This window comes from Atta cephalotes, assembly GCF_000143395.1.
Source record: "Atta cephalotes unplaced genomic scaffold scaffold00002, whole genome shotgun sequence".
Taxonomy (NCBI): Eukaryota; Metazoa; Arthropoda; class Insecta; order Hymenoptera; family Formicidae; genus Atta; species Atta cephalotes.
In genome coordinates this window covers 1,148,353-1,169,421 of record NW_012130066.1, presented here as the reverse complement: position 1 = coordinate 1,169,421, position 21,069 = coordinate 1,148,353, and the positions used below count along the sequence as shown (strand labels likewise).

The 21,069-nt window shown below is 32.5% G+C and overlaps 1 protein-coding gene across 1 annotated transcript in view; it reads right to left on the bottom strand.

The window, feature by feature from the left end:
- Positions 1-1,085: 1,085 nt before the first annotated feature.
- Positions 1,086-21,069, bottom strand: part of LOC105622576 (regulating synaptic membrane exocytosis protein 1) — a 138,173-nt gene continuing 118,189 nt past the window's right edge. Inside the window, exons 14-21 of the mRNA XM_012203995.1 lie at positions 14,295-14,473; positions 13,747-13,962; positions 12,892-13,220; positions 11,025-11,210; positions 2,751-2,838; positions 2,428-2,510; positions 2,038-2,145; positions 1,086-1,396 (exon numbers count right to left, since the gene is read on the bottom strand). Of these exons, the coding sequence (XP_012059385.1) occupies positions 1,086-1,396; positions 2,038-2,145; positions 2,428-2,510; positions 2,751-2,838; positions 11,025-11,210; positions 12,892-13,220; positions 13,747-13,962; positions 14,295-14,473 (1,500 nt within the window). The remainder of the gene's footprint in view (positions 1,397-2,037; positions 2,146-2,427; positions 2,511-2,750; positions 2,839-11,024; positions 11,211-12,891; positions 13,221-13,746; positions 13,963-14,294; positions 14,474-21,069) is intronic.

Here is a 21,069-nt window from a genome sequence, read left to right as displayed (position 1 = left end):
CGAATCTATTTTCCTTGTCCTGTCTTTTCTTTCTCTTCGTCAAAAAAAAAAAAGTGCGACGACGTTGACGCTGACGTCATCCCACAAGCGTAAATTCAATGAAAGCGTTATGTCTTTATAATTTTTAAAGTTGATTGTCTTCTTCAATAATAACAGTCCTCTGAAGTTGATTGTCTTCCAGTTATATGCTACGTATGATTATGGATCACTTTCAATTAAGTTCGTCATATGCGAACTATATTGCTGACTGATATTCTTTTTGAAAATCTTTTATGCATTGTGATAAACAATCTGAAGTTTCTATGCTCCGCGACATTTGTTTTAAGTTTATAAATTATATTTAATAAAAGAAAAAATAAAACCTTTTATTATAATTTTTGATAATATATTTTGACTTTAAAAATATATTTTTCTTCTATCACACAAATGTTAATAAATAATCAAACATTTAATCGATAAATATGTTATTCGTAACTTGTTTGTTTGCAGTTTTAGATTGATTAAATAATCATTATAAAATACATTTATCGATTTAATACCAGCCAATTATGAGTGCCGATTAACGGTGCGGTTCACTTGGCGCTACAAATGCTTCGAAACTTTTGATTGATCAATCGGAAGAAAAAAATTTTACTAATTGACCAATCAAAAAATGCTTCGAAACATTTGTAGCATTTAGTGGACTGTAGCCTAAATTAATATTCGTGTATAATATAATTTTAATCGATTGAACGAAATAAAAATATTTTTCTATTTGAATACTATACGTTATTGTAAATATAAATTATAATTGAAAGGTCGCAGCAACACAAAAAGAATTGAAACTTCATCGTCGCGAACTTCATTTGCCTTCTGGAACAACGTGAGCCTCGTCGCTATATTTAAGGACTTGTAATAATACAGAATACTGTTATCTCACGTAGATCGAGATTGCATTGAATTCGATCCAGCCAACGATGCCACATAATCAGCCACGATTTCCATCAAGAGATGATCTTGACGACGGGCTCATCCTCGTCCTTGAGCAAAAGGCTCAATCTGAGGTCGAGCTCGCCAGCCTCGAGGGCCCATTTTTCCCTTAACCATCATGGTGAGTCTGCGTTGTGCGTGCCGAGGGTGTGGATCGGGAAGAGCGGATACCAATCGAAGATGAATTCCTTCGGTGGCAGCACATCGAGATCCACTTCGGCGCCGCCCAGCCCCTGGTTGCTCTCGAAGGCTTGCTTCTTCTCCCAGAGCATCACCAGTAAGTGCCTGCCCTGTAGAGTGTCGCAGCGTCCGTATTTCAGCGTCTGCCGATACTGCGGAGTCTTCGAGTGTCGCACCACGCGGGTTTTGCGCTTCTGCAGCCACTTATCGCCGTCTCGTTCTCGTAAGTACGTCTTCACGTAAGTGTCTATAGATAAAGATAAAAATTTTGCCGTCGAGTCTTAGGAAAATGGTCTTAAAATCTAACACTTTAAGCGTATCTATAAGTAGAAAGAATTTTCTTTTTTTGTAAATTTTTAATAAATGTAGATCAAAGAAATATTTTATTTTTATAATACATAAAAATAGAAAAAATTAAAAATTTCTGAAAAAGGTAGAAAATGTGTTTTATTGTCGTATCATTATATTAAATTAGTATTAAACTTTTTTATTAAAATATTTAAAAATCAAGCTAATAGTTTTTAAAAAAATTATAAAAAAAACTATTTTATATTTAACTATTTTATAAAACTATTTAACTATTTTATAAAAAATATTAATTTTACTGCAGCTTTGACCTTAACAAATTAGCGGATGTAGGTCGTTGCGATTAACCGGCATGCTGAACACTGGCTCGGAAATTTGTTTCTAAACGCTAAAGTAATGCATGAATAATCAAGACCGAATACCTGCACGTTGTAAAAGTAACGACTATGGAATTAACGCTCGCGCGAGGATAGATAGTCGGGAGGACCTCAAAGATACTAGATTGCGAGAATTTTATAGCAAACAGGAACGAATAACTCGAATTAACAGCGACAAAGAGAGAAAGTATACTCCAGAAATTACCTGGTTCCTCCTTCTCCTCGGGACAAATATCCCTCGCGCAGATAACTTCGACCTCGAGAGTTCCCTTGCATAGATAGAAACCTAGCTGTACTTCGCCGTTCTGTGCTCCTATAATGTTTACAATCCCAATTAAATGGATGCAAAAGAAAATTATAATAAGAAAAATTCCAATAAAATAAAGATTGATAAATATTTGAGATTTAATGAATCAAATATCTGTTTTTATTAAATAAAAACATAAATTATTTCTGAGAAGAAATACGTATACATTTAATTTAGAACTTTTTTCGAGTCACTCAAAATACTGCAAAACTAAAATAAAACGTAAAATTTGCGAGTACAAATAATTTACTTTCGAGGGACGAAATGAAATTAAAACAAATATTTTACCACTGATTATTTTGAATCCTTTCGGCAGCAACTGTCCGCGACCCAGTTTCAAATCGACGCCATTTTCATTTCTCGCTGACTGACTGCAATAACAAAAGTTACGCCATACAAATTCAATTATGTTTAACTTAATAAATATCAATGTAGGATGATTTGTAGTTTCCATCCGTTCCTTTATCGTTGCATGTATGATATATCTGAACTAAAATATCAACGATATGATGAAAGCATAATTGATGAATCGATAATAAATACAATCGAAAATGTGAATAGAATAGAGTGATTGATCCATTTTAACTTGTCATGAAAGATGGATCGCGTACCTCCATTTCTCGTCTTCGTCGGATTCGCTATTTCGATCATAAAATCTCTCAGGAATCTCCATAACGCTGTCTTTGCGCTCACCCCGCCCTATAAGTTGAAAAATATCTTCTCACATTATTGATCACATTGGACTGACTGCAAACTGTATGGAATTGCATGAGGAAACAGAAAACTGTTTCCTCAAGATATTATTTATTCATTTTGAATAACAATATTCTAGTAGTCTAAAAAATTCCCAATAGTTACAATTGACATTTCTAAATTTAAATGATTTCATATTTCCATACAGATTGCAGTTAAGTTATATCTGAATGAAACAATTTACACCTGCCGATCAGAAGAGTCAATACTACGGGTTTGTATTATCAAAAACTCAGTATTGCAACAGATCTTTCAGACAAGCTTCTACTAACAATACGACAATTGCAAAGCATCTTCGGTCGTGTGAATTTCAATATAATTGCAATAATCTATATCTATCATTAACAAATACATTTTAATTTCTTTAAATATCTATTAAAATTTCTCAAACAGAAGATTACAACAACATTGCAGCAATATTGCAACATTCCAATAATAGTGTAGTGACATTGTAAACGTTGCAATATTGTTACAAGTTTTTGTGCTATATGGGTTGCTTCAAGCATCCTATGATTATATAAATCGTCTTATTATGTAAGTGATTCTTTTAAATAAGCAATTAGGATTATACTAGATAATTTTTTAATTTTTAATTGATCGTATATAATGGTAAAAAGTAATAAAAAGATTATACTTGTATTTATATTACTTTTATAATGGAAAATAAATAAAAAATACTACATATATGTATGTATTACTATCTTATACTAATGTTTTATTTCTGATAATCTTTATCATATATAAAATTTTTATTATTTACGTTTCTGATAGTTTTTATTATAGTATACAAGAATATACAGTAAGAATTTCTATGCAAACGATTCAATCAATACCAATGGAACTGTTAATCGAATCGTGAAATTCAACAACCGAAGCTTCCTGAATTAAATAGATATATGTAATAAATTCCAAACGCGTTCTCTACATAGAAGTAAGATACAAACTTTAGTTCCAAAGTACCAACGATAGCAGGGAGTTTCAACTCTACGAAGAGAGAAGTTCAGTCTCGATAGCTGTAATAAGATAATTAGAAGCTCGAAGAGCTAATATATAGTTCGTTCTCATTCTATTATTATTTTCTTTTAAAGTTCTCATTTTTACACTTCCTCATTATTTGTTATCATCCTAATTCTGATCATTCTAAATATCTTTTTGACAAAGTTACAAATTTATGGATAACATAATTATTAATCATACAGATTTGTGTTTAAAATTATATTTCAGTCCATTTGTTTTCAGTTTTTCCGATATAAGAAAAAATAAAACTTTTTTTAGTTGCTTATAAATAAAGTACTTTCCTATTTATTTCTACAAAACATTATTATTTGTCCCAAATTTTATATCTTTTATTTTTAATTGTTATAAAAGAATATTAAAAATTTTTTGTCAAAAAATTCAATAAAAATGTTATTTTATTTAAGCCTCATAATCATTTGTACATTAATATTATGATTTCATATAAATATCGTTAAAATATTTTTGTATTCTAGATATATAACGTTCTTTTTATTGTACAACATATATTTTTAGGTATCATAAAGTAGAACATCTTAAATATACATATATGCATAGATAAGAATAGTAATAAATAAAATAATTAAAAGATAAAAAGTAAAAAAGACAATTTCAGAATTAGACATAGTATAAAAATAGAATCAGTAAAAAGATGTCGTATAGTCAGTACAGAGACAGTTCGTTAAATAGACTACTCATCTTAATAAAAAGGGAATTTGTCAGATGTTCGTGTCAATATATATAGTGTTAAAGACGTGCGACAATACAACGATGGCATTTGAAATCTCTTACCTAAGATGATCATGATTGTAGCAACAGTGGTAGCAGTATAAGTGACTAGCGTTCAAATTATCTATAAATGCTAATAGTGTGCTTAAGCAAATATTCTAAAGCGCAACTTGCTTTAATTGCAAGAAAATTTAGGAGAGAGAAACAAAAAGGAATTTGTGAAGGCTTGTAGTAAGGAACGGAATGTGGATATTTTGTTTGTTACTCACCTGTCCGCAGATGATTCGAAAAATTGCTCTATTTCCGCAATGGTATTATTAATATAAATAATATAAATAAATAAATAAATAAATAAATAAATAACGTGAATGAATGTATTCAGGTGCTCTTTTATCAATTGTGAATTTATTTATCTGTTCATCAAGTTGTGAAAGTTAATATGTGTGAAATTGTTAATATTAGAATAACTAAAGATGCAAAGTTGATGTGCACGTGTATTTCTAAACTATTGGAACATATAAAATTATAATATTGCTGATTAAACAGAATTTATTATTCAAGATATCTTGATTTTTAACAAAGTATCGAATGAAACAATAAAAATAATTTTAGAGAAAATGTTGTATATATTATTTTTAAGTAATTGTCTCTTAAAAAATGACAAAAGATATAATCTTAAAAAAAGAAAGAAGAAGGGATAAAGATTAGAAGATGGTAAAGAATTAACGCTCTAACTTTTGACGTTTAGAATGATTAAATAGACTAAATGAGAGCAGAAATGAAGTACGATTAACGCAAGCAGGAAATTAATAGTATGCCCGAGAAATTGCAAATTAACAATAATATAATTAATCTCATTTTAAAAAATTATATTACGATTGGGGGAGGGGGGGTTACGAATTATATGTGCAAACAGAAAAGAACATATTTGACAGGTAAAGTTTACCGACATATCTCATCCTTGTCTCATGATAAATGATGTTACGTGCGTCTTTGAAAAATATAATGTAGTGTGTATCGAGGGAAGACAAATTAATGGCACGTGCGCGCAAAGAAAGAGAAAAAAATAGAAGTGCAAAAATAAAGAAGCGAAACGCGAGAGTTATTAGAACGGTATTCTCTATCAATAAATATATAATGATACGTATATAATATGATAGTTCTTTCAAAATCTTTTTTCACGAAATGTTTTGTTTATCTCTTCAATTAATAAGAACTACGAAACATAGAACAAAATAAAATAATAAAGAAAATTAAAAGATTATAGAAAAAAATATTCAGAACAGTATAGTAGCGTATAGTAGCGATAGATAAATTGTTATTTATATAATGGATATAAAAATATTTGTCATATAAATTTTACTTAAAAATTGTTTCTATTATAAAATTGATTATTTGAACATTTATAAAGAAGTTGTAGAAAAAGTAAAACACTGTAAAATAAAATATTCATTATATACATTAAAAAAAATTGTATTAGAAATGCTCCACTCAAGTCTTTGTTAAAATTTTGCGTAGAATTTTTAATATCCGAGTATTAATTTAACATAATGTGACATATTATTTTAATATTTTGTATTAAATTGATATTCAATATTTTTTGTGTTAAAACAATACAATTTATTTATTATATAAATAAACAAATAACAAAAATAATGTTTTTTTTAAATATAAATTTTAAGATAAATAAATAAAATGTGTTAACATATTATAAATATTAATTTTAATGAAGAAATATGATAGTTTACAAATTGTGTCAATGGTATGTTTTTTATGTTAATTTTTACATAATATTTGTATCACCTTCTAACATTCATTTTAAAATTAATACAAAAATTTTAGTGGATTGTTTGTACATGTGAGATGTGTTAAATTTAATATTCGAAGGTACACAAATTTTCCAACTGTGTACCTTTGAATAAAAAGCGTGATATCATTAATGGAATTAATGTTTTACCATAGAATTATTTATTCTTTTTATTAAAATTGCGTAAAAGATATCATTATGAAAAAAAATTAAGTGTTCGTTAAATTTTTATCCGAGAATCAATCAAACTTGGGACTTTCAAATCGAAATCCTATTTCTACTCTGTTTCTACTTCCTATTTCGTCTATTTTGAACGTTCAAACTAATGGATATTCTAATATCAACAGTTTCTCTATGTCTATCATCAAATCTATTCCGTTCTTATACTCTCTTTATTGCAGAACAAATACTACGATACCGTTGTTAAAAAAGGTGAATTAAAGGGACGAAAATTGGAAGCGAGATTCTGCTTAAAGTACAGATAAAGTACAGAGAGTGATAGAAGAAAAGAGCTATAGTAGACAGTGAGCGATAGAGAAAGAGTGTGTCTTACCGGAAGCCCATAACGTTGGTTGACAGTGCCTTGCGATTATTTATCGAGGTGGTGTGGAGTGCGGCAATGGGAAGGAGGCCGAGTTACCGGTCCTCGGAGACACAGGCTCGCACTGCCACACAGTAACTGTTGGGACTACGCACTCTGTTGTCGTTGTTGGTGGTCGATGGTAGTCGATTGGTTGGTTGGTTGGTTGATTGGTTGATTGGTTGGTTGGTTGATTGGTTGGTTGATTGGTTGGTTGATTGGTTGGTCGTGCGTGCGTGGCCCACGATTTGTCGTCGATAATCGGGGTCGTGACGATGGCCGATGGCGTTTCGACCGAGCGAACCGATTGTTTCGCGATTCAAGTCGAGTACGAAGAGCATTCAGAGTTTTCGGCATTGGCGGACGGTGCCGACCGAGAAAGGATATCAATAATCAACAATACATTGAAGCGTCAAGTTCAAAGTGCACGTTGCGCTCGAGGCCGGGCACATACGTGAACGAAGATGCACACAGATGTCAACAGGAAGACGAAAGGCCAGAAATTGATTAGGTGATTGCGATTCTTTTGGTAACTTTCGGGGGCGCGCTTAATGATCGCTTCGAATATTCAACTCAGCGACTTACTGTCAATACAGGTGGATGCCGCATAATTCGATAGGTTCGACTGTAGTTTTGAGTCAAAGCGAGGAAACTGAGTAGGCAGGGATAATTGTGAGGAGCACTTTGCGTTAAAATTCATTATTTCCATACGTGCTCCAAAAACATCAGCCAGCTTTTTTCTCATGCATAATTCGCAGTCTATTTTCTCGCAAATCTAGTCTTCTTCCATCAGACAAAAATGGCATAATTTCTTATCGGATTAGTTAGATCTATCGCGGAAAAATGTCATCGATTTTGTCAATTCTGATAGTGTTAAATTAGAAAATAAATTGCTTTTCATATGTTTAAGAATTAATATACATTTTAACGAAATGGAATGTATTATAAAATAATCAATTCTTTTAGAAGAAAAAAAGAACATTTTTTTTTAAATTTAATATTAATTATCATAATTAAAATTTAATAAGTAAATATTTTTTAACAATTGTTAATGAAACACCTAAACAATATTATATTATATTTGTAACTAATGACACCTAATATATAATATTCCCTGAGATTATGATAAAAATTACATCAAGTTATGAGATCACATTATTTTTTAAAATTGTACTTTTTTACTGAATGTATTTTATGAATAATATCTGGGTTTCAAAACTGAAAAAATTATAAAATTCTTCACACGTTAATTAAAAATTATATTTTGTTTATTATTTTCCCTTATTATTTCACACTTATTATTTTCACATTTAAAAGAACGACAATTCATAATCATGTCTCTGGGTGCGGTCGAGTTGCCAAGGAAGAAAAAATTTTACTAATTGACCAATCAAAAAATGCTTCGAAGCATTCGTAACAGCAACACCTCGACCGCACCTTTTAACGCACTCGAGACAAAAGGGTTAAAATTTAGGAAAGTCTCTCTCTTAATTTTGGATGGTTAATCACCTTAATATATTGCTTAGTAATGTCGCAATGATTATGAAAATTAGATTACATTCATTACACCAATATACAAAAAGCACCGATTATAATATTGCCATTTACAAACGTTACTTCGATCATTATTTTCTCAAATGCTATATAAACAATTTTTAAACTGACTTAAAAAAAATGTAAAGAAATTTTTGACTATCAAGAAATTAAATTATTAAATGACATATTATCATCGCGCAATCGATTTCGTACGTTTAATACTTGCCAGAAGTCGCCAGGCAAAGCGACCATTAAGCCTGAAGAAACGATAATCTTGCTGATAGAACGATGACAGCAACGCTTATGGCACACTTGGTGTCAATGCGACAAATAATATTTGGAGGAATGAATGAGAGATTAAACAGCATAAGAACAGATAGAGATAGAAAGAAAGAGAGCAACAGAGAGCGGAAAGTCGCGGCGCGTAAAGTCACACACGTGCGTGCAACGGCAGAAGCACAATAGCGAATTATGTCATCCACTATTGTGGTCACATTGACGATGGCAATGGCGGCGATGATATTGTTTCTCGCTTTGTAAAAGCCTGAGGCATAACGGGAGCAGGGATTCGAATCATTACTGCGAGAGCAATCAGCAACAGGCAACAGCGGCGCGCAACAGCGATCGCAAATACAGATGAGCAGAAAGTACGGATCATGTTATCTTTTGCTGGTTTTGATGGAGTACATCGACCTCTTCATGGAACGCAAGCAGAGCGAGAGACAGACATAAAGGCGAAATGAACGTGGTGGTTTTATGCTCGGTAGAACCACATTAATTCGAGCATTTCCGTCGACCGAGACGATGACTCCTCGAGACGAAAAAGCGGAGGATGATTGACGAGCGAAGCTTGAATTAAATTTCACAGATTCAAGCGGAAATATAAATGTTGCACGATGGATTTGTTTAAGCTTCAGATGGACTCACGGCAGTGATCGAGGCACTATTCTTTTTTTATTCTTGCTTAATTCCATTCCGACGTCGACGAATCAATTCCGCGCAGCTCGATGATCCTGTGTAACGTCTTTTGACGAAAGCTCGATGGAGAGTTTCAATCCAATCCAGGAACGAAGTAAACGCCGAATCAAACATCGAGCGTATGAACGATAAGATAAGCAACGAAGCACAATTGAGGATGTAAAACGAAAGGCGAATGTCAAAGGCGGTCATCGTCATGGTCGACATTAGACACGAAAATCTATAATAAAAGTCGATCGTATCCCGAAGTCTCATCAAAATCCTTTCCAGGTCGGGCTATTCCCGCTTTGATCTGTCCGATTTAGTTTCCATAAATTCGGACAAAAATGGTTTTTGACAAACAAGAAATTCCTCTGCATATCAAGATTGTTCGCTCGGTCAAACCGTGTGGGATCGATATGTGATAGTGCGAAACAAATAAATAATAATTGCATCGACATTCGAATATAAAAATGTTGAAAAATTAGAAAGAAGAGTTTCTATAATTCTACAAAAGAGTCATACGATATGGCTAAAAGAAATATAGATAAGAACTACACTGAATGATTTGGAATGTGATTACTAAATCACACAAATTTTATGAAAAAAATTACAGAATATGGATTAATTTTATAGTATGATAATTTCAAAAAATTTAAGAATTTAAAAACTTGCTCTCTAATATAATACTAAAGTTATATAAGAAGATAATTAATGTGAAAGAGTCCCACTTTCTTCATGTCACAAATACTATAAACGCAAGAGTAAAAATAAGAAATGTTTTCAGAATTTTATCAAAAGGTTTTTATTTCAAAGATTTTATCAAATTATTGTATGAGTTAAAAGATTTACATTTAAATAAATAATCTTAATCTTTTTTTAATGAAAAAATATGATGTTTAATTTTTAATCAACACTTCTACTATTTAATAAAAATTTCTAAATTTCTTTTAGAACTCTCTTGCTTTACAATTAATATGGAGATAAGAATATTTTTTAGAAAATATGATAAATAAGTGTGTGAAATTTGATTTCTTAAAAATTGTTTTCTAAAAATCGAAGATAAAATGTGTAGGAAGGAAAAATCAACATTAATAGAGAAAAAGAGACAGGCAGGTGACTTGTGTAAATGCACACACTTAACGAATATGATCAGACAATCACATGTGAGGTGCATGAACACCCAAACACAATGTACACGCACACTCGCACACTTACATACATCAGGATGCACAACTATGATATGATATACGTTTATTAATGAGTCCTGTAATCTAATCAAACGACGATGGTGATGGTAATGGTTACCATCAAGATGTTAAACAACAATAACGGTGACAAAACAGAGAAAGACAGAAAAAGAGAAAAAGTGTATCGTAAAATGCAGTAAAAATGGTTGTGGGGGTGAGACGAATGAAAAGGTACAAAAGGCAAACAAACAGACGGACGACGGACGAACGAACGAGCGAAATGATGGCCAAAAGAAGCAAGGAAAACATTTATACTCACGACTGCCGCGTCTCTTGTCACCGGAGAGACTCATGGTCCTGCTGAGCTCACCCTTAGTTGCCTTCAACGCTCGCAGACCTTCCAGAATCTCCTCGGGATCCCTCATCGGTCTGGTGAACGAACTTCGCCGCCGATCGCGATTGTAATGCACTATAGCAGGCATATCGGCTTCACCCATACTTCCACCTGGGATAAATTTAAGTAATAGGAATTATAGACACAATTATAAAACTCATCCACATTAATGATACCGAAAACTGATGACGATCTTTTGTCTGTGCTTTGCGAAACAAAATTTAATTTTAATGTAGATATTTCACTCTAAAAATTTACAACTGTTAATAATTATTACTTAAATTGTAAATTGTTACATGTCTTATATTATCATATCTTATAATTTTTATTAAAACAAAAAAATGCTGTGTCATTCTCTATGATATTCTGTTTTTTTAATGTTTCTTTGATGCTTGCTATTTTTTGCTGCGCGATGCATCGATTTTTGTTGTTTACAACGTTTACATGGACATTTTCTAGCTGAAGTGACGTAATCGAATAGCGATAATCGAGGAAGCTGTTACTTAAGCGTGCCAAGTGCTTCCAAGCAGCACTCGAGGCTAACCCAACAATAGCATCACAGATAGTCCCATTTTATCGTTATCATCTTTGAAAAAGAAGAGAAGAGTGAATTTACTTGTGGAGGTGGCTAGCTTGCAATGAAAAGCGGAACATGGTTTATTAGGTCGAGTATCCGAATGGTATCGAAAATTCTAACAAGAAATTCTTTCAGAATTTGTATTTCCGAAGTTCTAATGTTCTATTTTCTTTCCTTTATGTGTTGAGTGAACAAACTGTAAACGCTTAAGAAAATTAAATAAAATTGACAATTATTTATCAATTATAAAAGTTTATTTAAAAGAGACACTCCTATTATTTGACTTTAAATTACAATAATTAATATTCGTGTATTACTAATAAACTGTATAATTGTAACAACAAACAAAAAGCAAAACCTTTTGGAGCATTTGTTTTATCCGTCGTCACACGAGGCAATATCGAGTTAGTATTTGTTTTGTTTAAAATTATTATTATTGATTATATATTGATATTACATAAATTAAGTATAGTATATACTTTAAAGCTAACATCCCAGAATAAACACTTCTATAATTGATAAATAATTGTCGACTTTATTTAACTTTTCTCATATTCACAATTTCTCTCCTATTCCCTCCTACATCAAATATATAACTATATTTATTTTAAACTTTGCATTCTATGATCATGTATTATGGTGTGGCAGGAAACGTACATCAAACTGGATGTGAGAAGTAAGTTATTAATATGCTGCAATAATATTGTTTACCTTGTGTTCGCAATTCTCCCACTCTCCCTTAAATGCGTCATTTGGCAAATGCATTTCGAAATCATTTGTAACGCCAATTTAGAGATATATTAAAAACGCTACATCAGAATGATTTACTATTAGATATTATTACTACCAGTGATTTAAATTGCAAATTTATAATAAAAAATATTAGTGTAATATCTTTCCTCTATTATATCTCCTGTTTAATAAGTTACATATTAATAATTATTAGTTATATAATGTAATTAAAAATTAAAATTTTCTTGATGAAGAAATTTAATACGAATTTAATATCATTTTTTCATAATTAAAATTTTATCCTTTCGACTACTATAATATTAAATATGCTCGTAATTATAAACCTCGTATTAATTTCTCTCAGTCAAGAAACTAATCGAAATTACTTGAGAGAGATCCTCTTACTAACGCAATGTTACGTTCCTACTAGTGATTTCGTCGAAAAAGAAATTGGACCGTGTCGAATCTTTTCGTGACACTCACGTTTACTATCAGTGCCGCCCTGACTTTGGAAGCTGCTTCTGCGGCTACCCGGCAGGGATCTGCTATAATCCCGGTTGAGCTCATACGGCTCAACCTCGAGTTGCTCGGACTGGCTGGAACCGCGTCTGGAATTGGCGTGCCAAGCATGATCTGGATGCAGGAAGCAGAATTCCGGGCTACCGCTATCACTCTGCGTATCATCGCTGTAGCTCCGATCTCGCAGTTCCTTCCTAAACAGTCTCTGGGCGACTTCCATTGAAACGGAGCCGCGCGGAGAGCAATATGGCGATTTGCCAGTTCGAAGCCCACGTGGATCTTCCAATCGATACCTGACATTTTATAGCGACTTCGACTTGTGAACGTTAACGAATACATATAAAGTGATAACGGAACGTTAATTATTTGCAATTATTGTTAATCATCAATTTGATTAGCATTTCAAGCAAAATAAAAATTATCATAACACTAAAATAACATCAAAATGGATACAAAAAGTCATTTTTCAATCAGTAATAATTAATTTTATGTGACTTGTTCTATTTGAAATACAACTCTCAATTATCTCTATGGATCTTTCTACATATATTTATTATTTGCGAAAAATAAATATTTTACACATTAGTATTTGACATATTTATAATGCAATTGATAATAATTAAAAATTATTTTTTAAAAATAACTACTTAATCTTATTAAATCTTAATCAATTTATAAAAATTTTCAAATATTATAACAATGATAGTAATTAGCTATCATAGGCAAAATCGTTTTATTGTGAATATTAAATATCACATGTTAAATTATGACTATTGTAGTTATTTAAATTCTTCAATCTTCTTTGACAAATGCACTTACCAAACCGCTCTATCATTTTCAAGTGCTCGCTGAACATCGACAGTGCACTCGCCAAGAAACACATTATCGCCATCGGGACAGTAATCCCAGAGAGTCACCTCGATCGCACGTTCCATCAGGCTCTCACCATCAACTCCAGTAAAGAACAATGTAGCGTTCCAAATAGGTTTCTGGGTCGGCTCAGCTACAATAGTTTTCAACGGAGTTGCTTCGCCGCTGTAAAGGTCGCGAGTGATTAATCAATCATTCATTTTAAGCATCGAAGATTCGAAGCATAGAGCAAATAAAAGATACATGAAACAAAATTAATCTGGTAAAGTTCTTGGAAAATTACATAATCAATACACACAATACGTTAATTGCGCTTACGTGAAACTTTTCTCAAATATCAATCTATATCTAATTTCATGTATTTCTTTCTTTTCAATTTCTTTTAATATTAATAGTCTACGATTTTTATTTCGTATTGTAAATTTTATACAATAAAAAATCAATTTCGCTGTCGGATACATTCGATCCTAGAATTTATGAGCTGTCCACGGACTTACGATGGAGGAGCAAGGATAAGCTTAGCAAAAGCTTCCGGCAAGGTGCCGAATCCGGTGTCTTCTCGCACACATAAGTCGTCGGCCATAAAAACCGAAACAACCAATTCTTTACGTTCTGCCTCGTACGAAACCTGGATTTGTATTCGACCGGTCACCTGCCTCTCCTTCGCTATTTGTTCCTAAAAGATAGGAAAACAGTTTTAAAGTTTCTAATCTTAATCCGAAGAGTTAAAAGTTTCTGAACCAGCGAGTGGTAACGAATATTCCGGGTTTTTCTCAATTTAAATGTAATCTCTAAAATGTAAAATATAATAATAGAAAGTTGACAGCGGAGAGTTATTGAAAGCAGTTTTTGCTGGATCTACAAATAAGTATTGAAATTAAACAAACAAAATTACTGACCATTTTACAGCAGTAATACTGATAAAACTCATGAATAAAAGTACCTAATTAAAGGTATCTAAATTCTCCGCAAAAACATATTGAAGGATTTTTTAGCGAAACTTCGTGCTCCACTCACGGTTGTTAAGGAGACCGAAGCAGAGTTAATTTTGCATGCAGAAGCGGTTTCGCGGAGTTTTGTTGAAAAGATAAAAAGAAGAAGAAAAATGTGAGCAAACTAAGAGCAGTCCTCGAGGTTTAATTTTATTCGTGTCAAGACCCATTCTATGTCGCAGACCATACATATAGCAACTATGTGTGTGATCGTGTATGTACAGAGGTGTAATCCTTAGAAAAGTACTGATGCCGATCTACTTTGCTTGCATTTGACTTTTATTTAACTCTTTCAAACTAATTATTCAAGTCAATAATTTCTAATTCATTCTGATTTTTAATTAATAATTTAAGTCTTTCAATTATGGTCAAAATCCGATATTATAATATAAATATGATCCGATATTATAATATAAATTTATACAGTTTCTTTTTATAAGATTTATAGAATTTTAAAAATATAATCATATAATTTGTATATCGCAAAATTATTGAAAAGATTCTAGACGTAAAATTACGAAAATTTTCAAAATATTAACATTGGAAATCTTAATATATTTGAAAATCTATAGTTTTTATAATTATAAAACTTTTTAAGCATCTTTGAGATAGAAAATTTTAATTCTTAAATCTTTATACACAAAAATTAAAAAATTTTAATCTTTACATTTACGAATCTTCGGACTTTCATATTCTTAATATAGTCCGTATTTCACGAAAAATTTTAAAATGACCAATTTTAAAATGATATTAAAATAACAAATTAAATAATATTGGAATATGGCAATTTTATACAATTTTTTTTATTATTTATTTATATGAGTAACTATAAATTGTCTGAAAGAACTAATAGAAAAACAGTTTCTAAAATAACTCTACTTAGTATTAAAACATAAATAATTATTTGATATTTTTATATTCAAAAGCATCGAGAAGATATACATCCATTGGATGTGTTTTCTTAGATTATACCCTGTACGTGCAAAACAGTCAAGAAAAACGTTCGTTTAAAAATAGCTTTCATTTTCGTTCATCTCTTTTCTTTCGTCACGATCGACGATTTATATATTTTCCTTTCGGTCTTCTTCGCCTCTCGTATTCCCTTCTGATGTTTCCATGACATCGCTTCACACATCTTCTCTGCATTCCAGCTTCGCATGCCTTTCCGCGTGCGCGTGTCCAAGCCTTTTATTATTACGAAAAAACATAAATCGTCCATCTTTCTCTTTTTACGTACGGTTTTCCCGAACTGTAAGCTGTTTCCTACGTATTTACATATTTACATATGTATTTACTGAAAAGGTTTCTTTCTACGCAAGCAAATAAGTGTGTACCGTCGCGATGCGCTTCTTCGGCTGCAATAAATCATATACAATGCATACTAAAAATAATATACTTATTGTTATTACTTTGTGTAATTTACTTTGATTTAGTGTTTTAACAATTAAAAGTACATACAATTTTCTGTACATTTGTGCATTTTTTCAAAAGAACTTGTTGCAGAAAATTGATCATGTTACTGTTCTATTCAAATGAAACTATTCGAAATATTATAATTCAAAATGTAACATAATGTTTCACGGAAACATGATATGAATTTGTGGCATAAATACGAATCTAATATCCTAATTTCGAAACTGAAATTTGATGCAGTAAAGTAATTTTACGACTAAACTTTTGAATGATATGCTAATTTCAAAATTATACTTTAAGGTAACATAGTTTAGGTTTTATTAGATAAAGTAATTACTTACGAGAATTAGTCTGAAAGATATAATATTAATTTTTTAATTATTTATAGTAAATTAAAAAATAAAGTTTTAAAAACTACTTAAAAAGTTACAGCCGAATTATAGACGAATAAGAATTCAAAATTAAGCAAATCTATTATTATTTAATTCTTCAAAATTTACATGAAATTTATAATATAATTTATTAAATGTGTATAATCACTGTAATATATTTTTTTTAACTATATCATTTAAAATGAAAAATGGAGAACAATATGAAAAGATAATTAATGATCAGAAGACGAATGGGATTATCCTTGAAGATTATTTTTACGAACAATCTCTGTTAACAGATGCGGTTAGTAATGGGAATAGGAAAGTTATCGCGAATAAAAGAGCGGGCGAGAAAATCTTTTTATCCTGATTTAAAGTAGGAAGTGAAAAATGAATTTTAATGAAGATGACAATGAGATTCTGAGAATTGTTAAATCACAGCGAAAAAAATCTAACCCCCAACTTTATTATCGTTTCTCATTATCTTTTCATATAATAGTTTTATATGTTAAAATAGGATTGCCGCGTGCAAGTTTTGTTGCTTAGTAAGCATCGTTGAAATTAATGAAAATTATAAAATCAAATATTTAAAGAACATTATCCTCTTAGAAGATTAATCTGTTTTTGTAACATTTGTACGAGTTGTATGTAAATTGTTTATAAAATGTTTTTAACCGATGCACCTTAATTATGAATTCAGGCAAAATTAAACGATTAATTATTGTTAATATTATTCATTATTCGTGACATTTTGTTTTCAATGTTTATCAAGCATTTTTCATGTGTATCGATTTTTCATGTGTACCATTTCGTTCTACAATTGCACGTGTAGAAATTCCTTTGAAGCCGAAGAAGAGCCGCTGCGACAAGCATTGATGTATTATACAATGTCAGTCTACGGTTGTTTCCAAAGCGCGCATTTCCCCAGTATAATAATCGGCCAATATTGATACGTTTCGCAACATCATCTTGCCCAGGAAAATTCATTCGATGTATTCTGATAGAAGTTCGTCCATTAAATCTGCGCTTGTGCAAGTACTTCCTATATCTGCAGAGATATTATATACCAGGGAAAAGCGTGAATGTGACAACAACCAAACGCCCGCGTTTCCATCCGAGCGATCCGTGCGCTTGTTCGTCGTAACCGTTTAAGATTATCAGCTTCGTCACGTCGTCGAACATTGGATAAAAACGCTCGCATTCAAGCACCCGTGAAAGTAAAAAAATCGAACGGACGGAGCCGTTGAATACTCGTTTATTTATCGCGTGCTCGCCGAGCGCGTTGCGTATCGATGGGAATATTGAATTGTCGATCACATATTGGGCGTTGATTGTATAGCCGCAGCATCACAATTGCGAGCGCGCCACTAGTGATATCTCTCGCAAAGATGACAATGCGCTCGGACGTTTGGCATTTGTGCATCACTCAGGACGAGTTTGGTGTTCGTGTGTCTGCGCTCGCAACCAAAATTAAGGATAGCTGACAGATAGGAAAGAGAATAAAGAGAAAAAGAAAGAGAGCCATACAAGTGTGTGTGTACGTGGAGCGAGAAGTTGGTAATACGATCTAGAAACTGAAATATCACTCAGCTAAACAACGAGACAGCCACAGACGTACGGAGAGAATTGAAAAAGAGAAAGAGAGAGAAAGAAAGAAAGAAAGAAAGTGAAGGGGATGAGAAACGAGCCGTCAAGGAGGAAAAAAACGCTAGCGTACAACTAGAATTCGTGCCAGTTGGGAGAGAGTAGCGTGGAGGGCCAATATGCTAAACTTGCTCAACATGGACAACTTACATTTCGTCTTTTTCATTTCTCTTTCGTCTCAGCGGATCTATTGCTTTTTTTTGTTCTCTGATCATTATAGATCTATCTTTATGTCTTTACACGGTGCGGTCAGCTTTTGTCAGCGGGTATATACAGGGAGACACATAATTGCGTATATGCATGTATATATATATATATATATATATATGTATAATATAAAGAAACGTAGATGACATCGAGTATGTACATTCGTATGGGTGGAAGTAACGGATTTACTTAAAGTAACGTAGAGCAAAGAGCAAAGTGTATAGACATCCAGAGAGGAGTCTCGTGTAAGTCCATCGTACATCGGGATGAGAAGAATTAGAGTTAGAGGCAAAGATAGAAAAAGGAGGAGGGGGGGGGGGAAGGGGGGGGGTAAAAGAGAGAAACAGTGAAAATAGAAGAGATGAGACATCAATTGAGCGAGGTGTACCTAACATAAAAGAGAAGGAGCTGTGCGAAAATGTGACAAGGAGAGAGAAACGGTTAGAGAATGAAAGAGCGGGACGAAGATGGATATACATTTATACATATATATGATCTTTCTCTGGCAGGGTAAATTACGTAAAGAAAGATCGAGTGCCACAGCCTCCGTGTATGCATATAGTCGAGCTTCTCCGCGAGAATTTCCTTTAGCATTTCCGCCGTTTCTCCTTTCCATTTAGCTTTGAGACTTTAAGCTTGAGATCGCTCTTTTCATGAATGAGGAGAGGACGAGCCTCTCATCGCGAATCCAAGCTTTAAATTATACCGAGAGAATCTGGAACAGTGTCCAGCAGTTTTGCCGGGAGAAATTAAAGAGCGTATCGCATATATATGTGTATATATGTATTTATTTATAATTTATAGAGAGAAATGTAACGTAATTTTCTATAAAGCGAAACTTCTCTTTGAAACATTATTATAAATGCGGCTTGTATTGTTTCCTTTACATCGAGCGTGTATTTATTTCGAAAATCATCCATCGAAATAAAAGGGAAAATATGAAATAAATAAGCGATAAAATGCTACATTTAATAATACCAGCATTTCGTATGTACACGTATTCGTTAGATGCTTTGAACTTGAAAGTATTCAAGCTCTGAACAAGTTGACTGCAATATTCCAGTGAGAATAAAATCATTTTAATAAGTGTTACAAAAACGTTTAAGTTTCCGATATTAATATATACGACATGTTGACACAAATAAATTCTCGCTCGACACTATTCCATTCTTTTCAAGTTGTCGAAAGTAAAAGTCGCCGGTACGGAGTCAAAGTGAGAAATTCGACATTCGAGTGCTTCGCGACGGATCGCTTCCAGGCGATTTTATTCCGCGCGAGACCAGCAATGAAGCAAAGAAAGGAGAACAGCAACGACACAACTCGCCCCAACTGACACTTTCGTTTTTTGCGCTGCGCGTTTTTCTCGAATCTTGGTCTTGTTTTGCACGTCGCGCGTTTATTGTACAGCATTTTCTTGCCACTCTGACGTAAAGCGAAAAGTGAAAAGCGTGACATTCGTTCTCTCTCACGAAAGCGACGGGCACGCTCGCGCTGTCTTTTTTTCTTTTTTTTTTTCCTTTCCATTTGCGCCACCGCATACGTCACTGGAGAATCCAGGAGGATATCCGCGAACATCACTATATCATCCAATTTTATCGTTTTAAATACTCTGCAAAGAGACTTAAAGACAGCACGATGCTTTTACATGATTTTCAAGCGCGAATAAGCTCTCTTGATTTTGAATTTATTTCGCTTCATTAAAAAATGTAAATTAAAAAGGATAAAGACATTTTAAATAAGTAAATATGTCTTTTAGAAAGTTACGATTAGCTTCATAAACTTCAAGTCTATTTACAAAGTATATATGATGTACAAAAATCGATGAATGTTGTAATCGTAGAGCTCGCGCTGAAAAGTCGATAGATCCCGTACTTGTTAGCCCTAAGAACACTAAATATTATTAATAGTTATAAAATTTATGCGGTATTTATAACTATATTATATTTTTCACATAGAGACATAGTATGCTAGTTTTATTACATCGCTTAATTAAACAACAGATCGCAGAAATTATTCTGCCTTGGTAAGGTTAGGTTTGCTTTTTTTTTATTTCCCTACGTTAACAAAGTTTCTGACTCACGTCATTACTCTCGCTAGAGGCGTTTAGAATCGACGCTGCAACATCAGACGAAGATGTATCGGTCTTTAGACACGCGCGAGCTCTAAGAAAAGTAATGATGGTACACATGTTAGAGGCACCGTCCATATATATTCGTCTTGTTGCTCTCGCGAATTCCGATGAGACATACAGGGCGCGAACAGGGAGACAACTTTCGGTGTACAATATGTAGATTTGTGTTATTTCTTACATGGCGATAAAACCGCATTCTCGTCAAACTGTCCCGATTATCAATGAACTCTGTTAATTCCGGAAACCGCGATAGCGGATATTTTACGCATTCTCACTACTCCGTATAAATTTCCTCTTCTATTTTATAAATGTACGTAGTAGAGATTAGATATAAAATTAATGAAATATGAGAGAAAGAGAGAGAGGGAGAGAGAGAGAGAGAGAGAGAGAGAGAGAGAGAGAGAGAGAGAGAGAGAGAGAGAGTAGTAGTAGTTACTTACTTACTTACCTTACTACTACTTAACTTAATTAATTAATTAATTAATTAAGTAGTAAGTAAGTTAATTAATAGTTA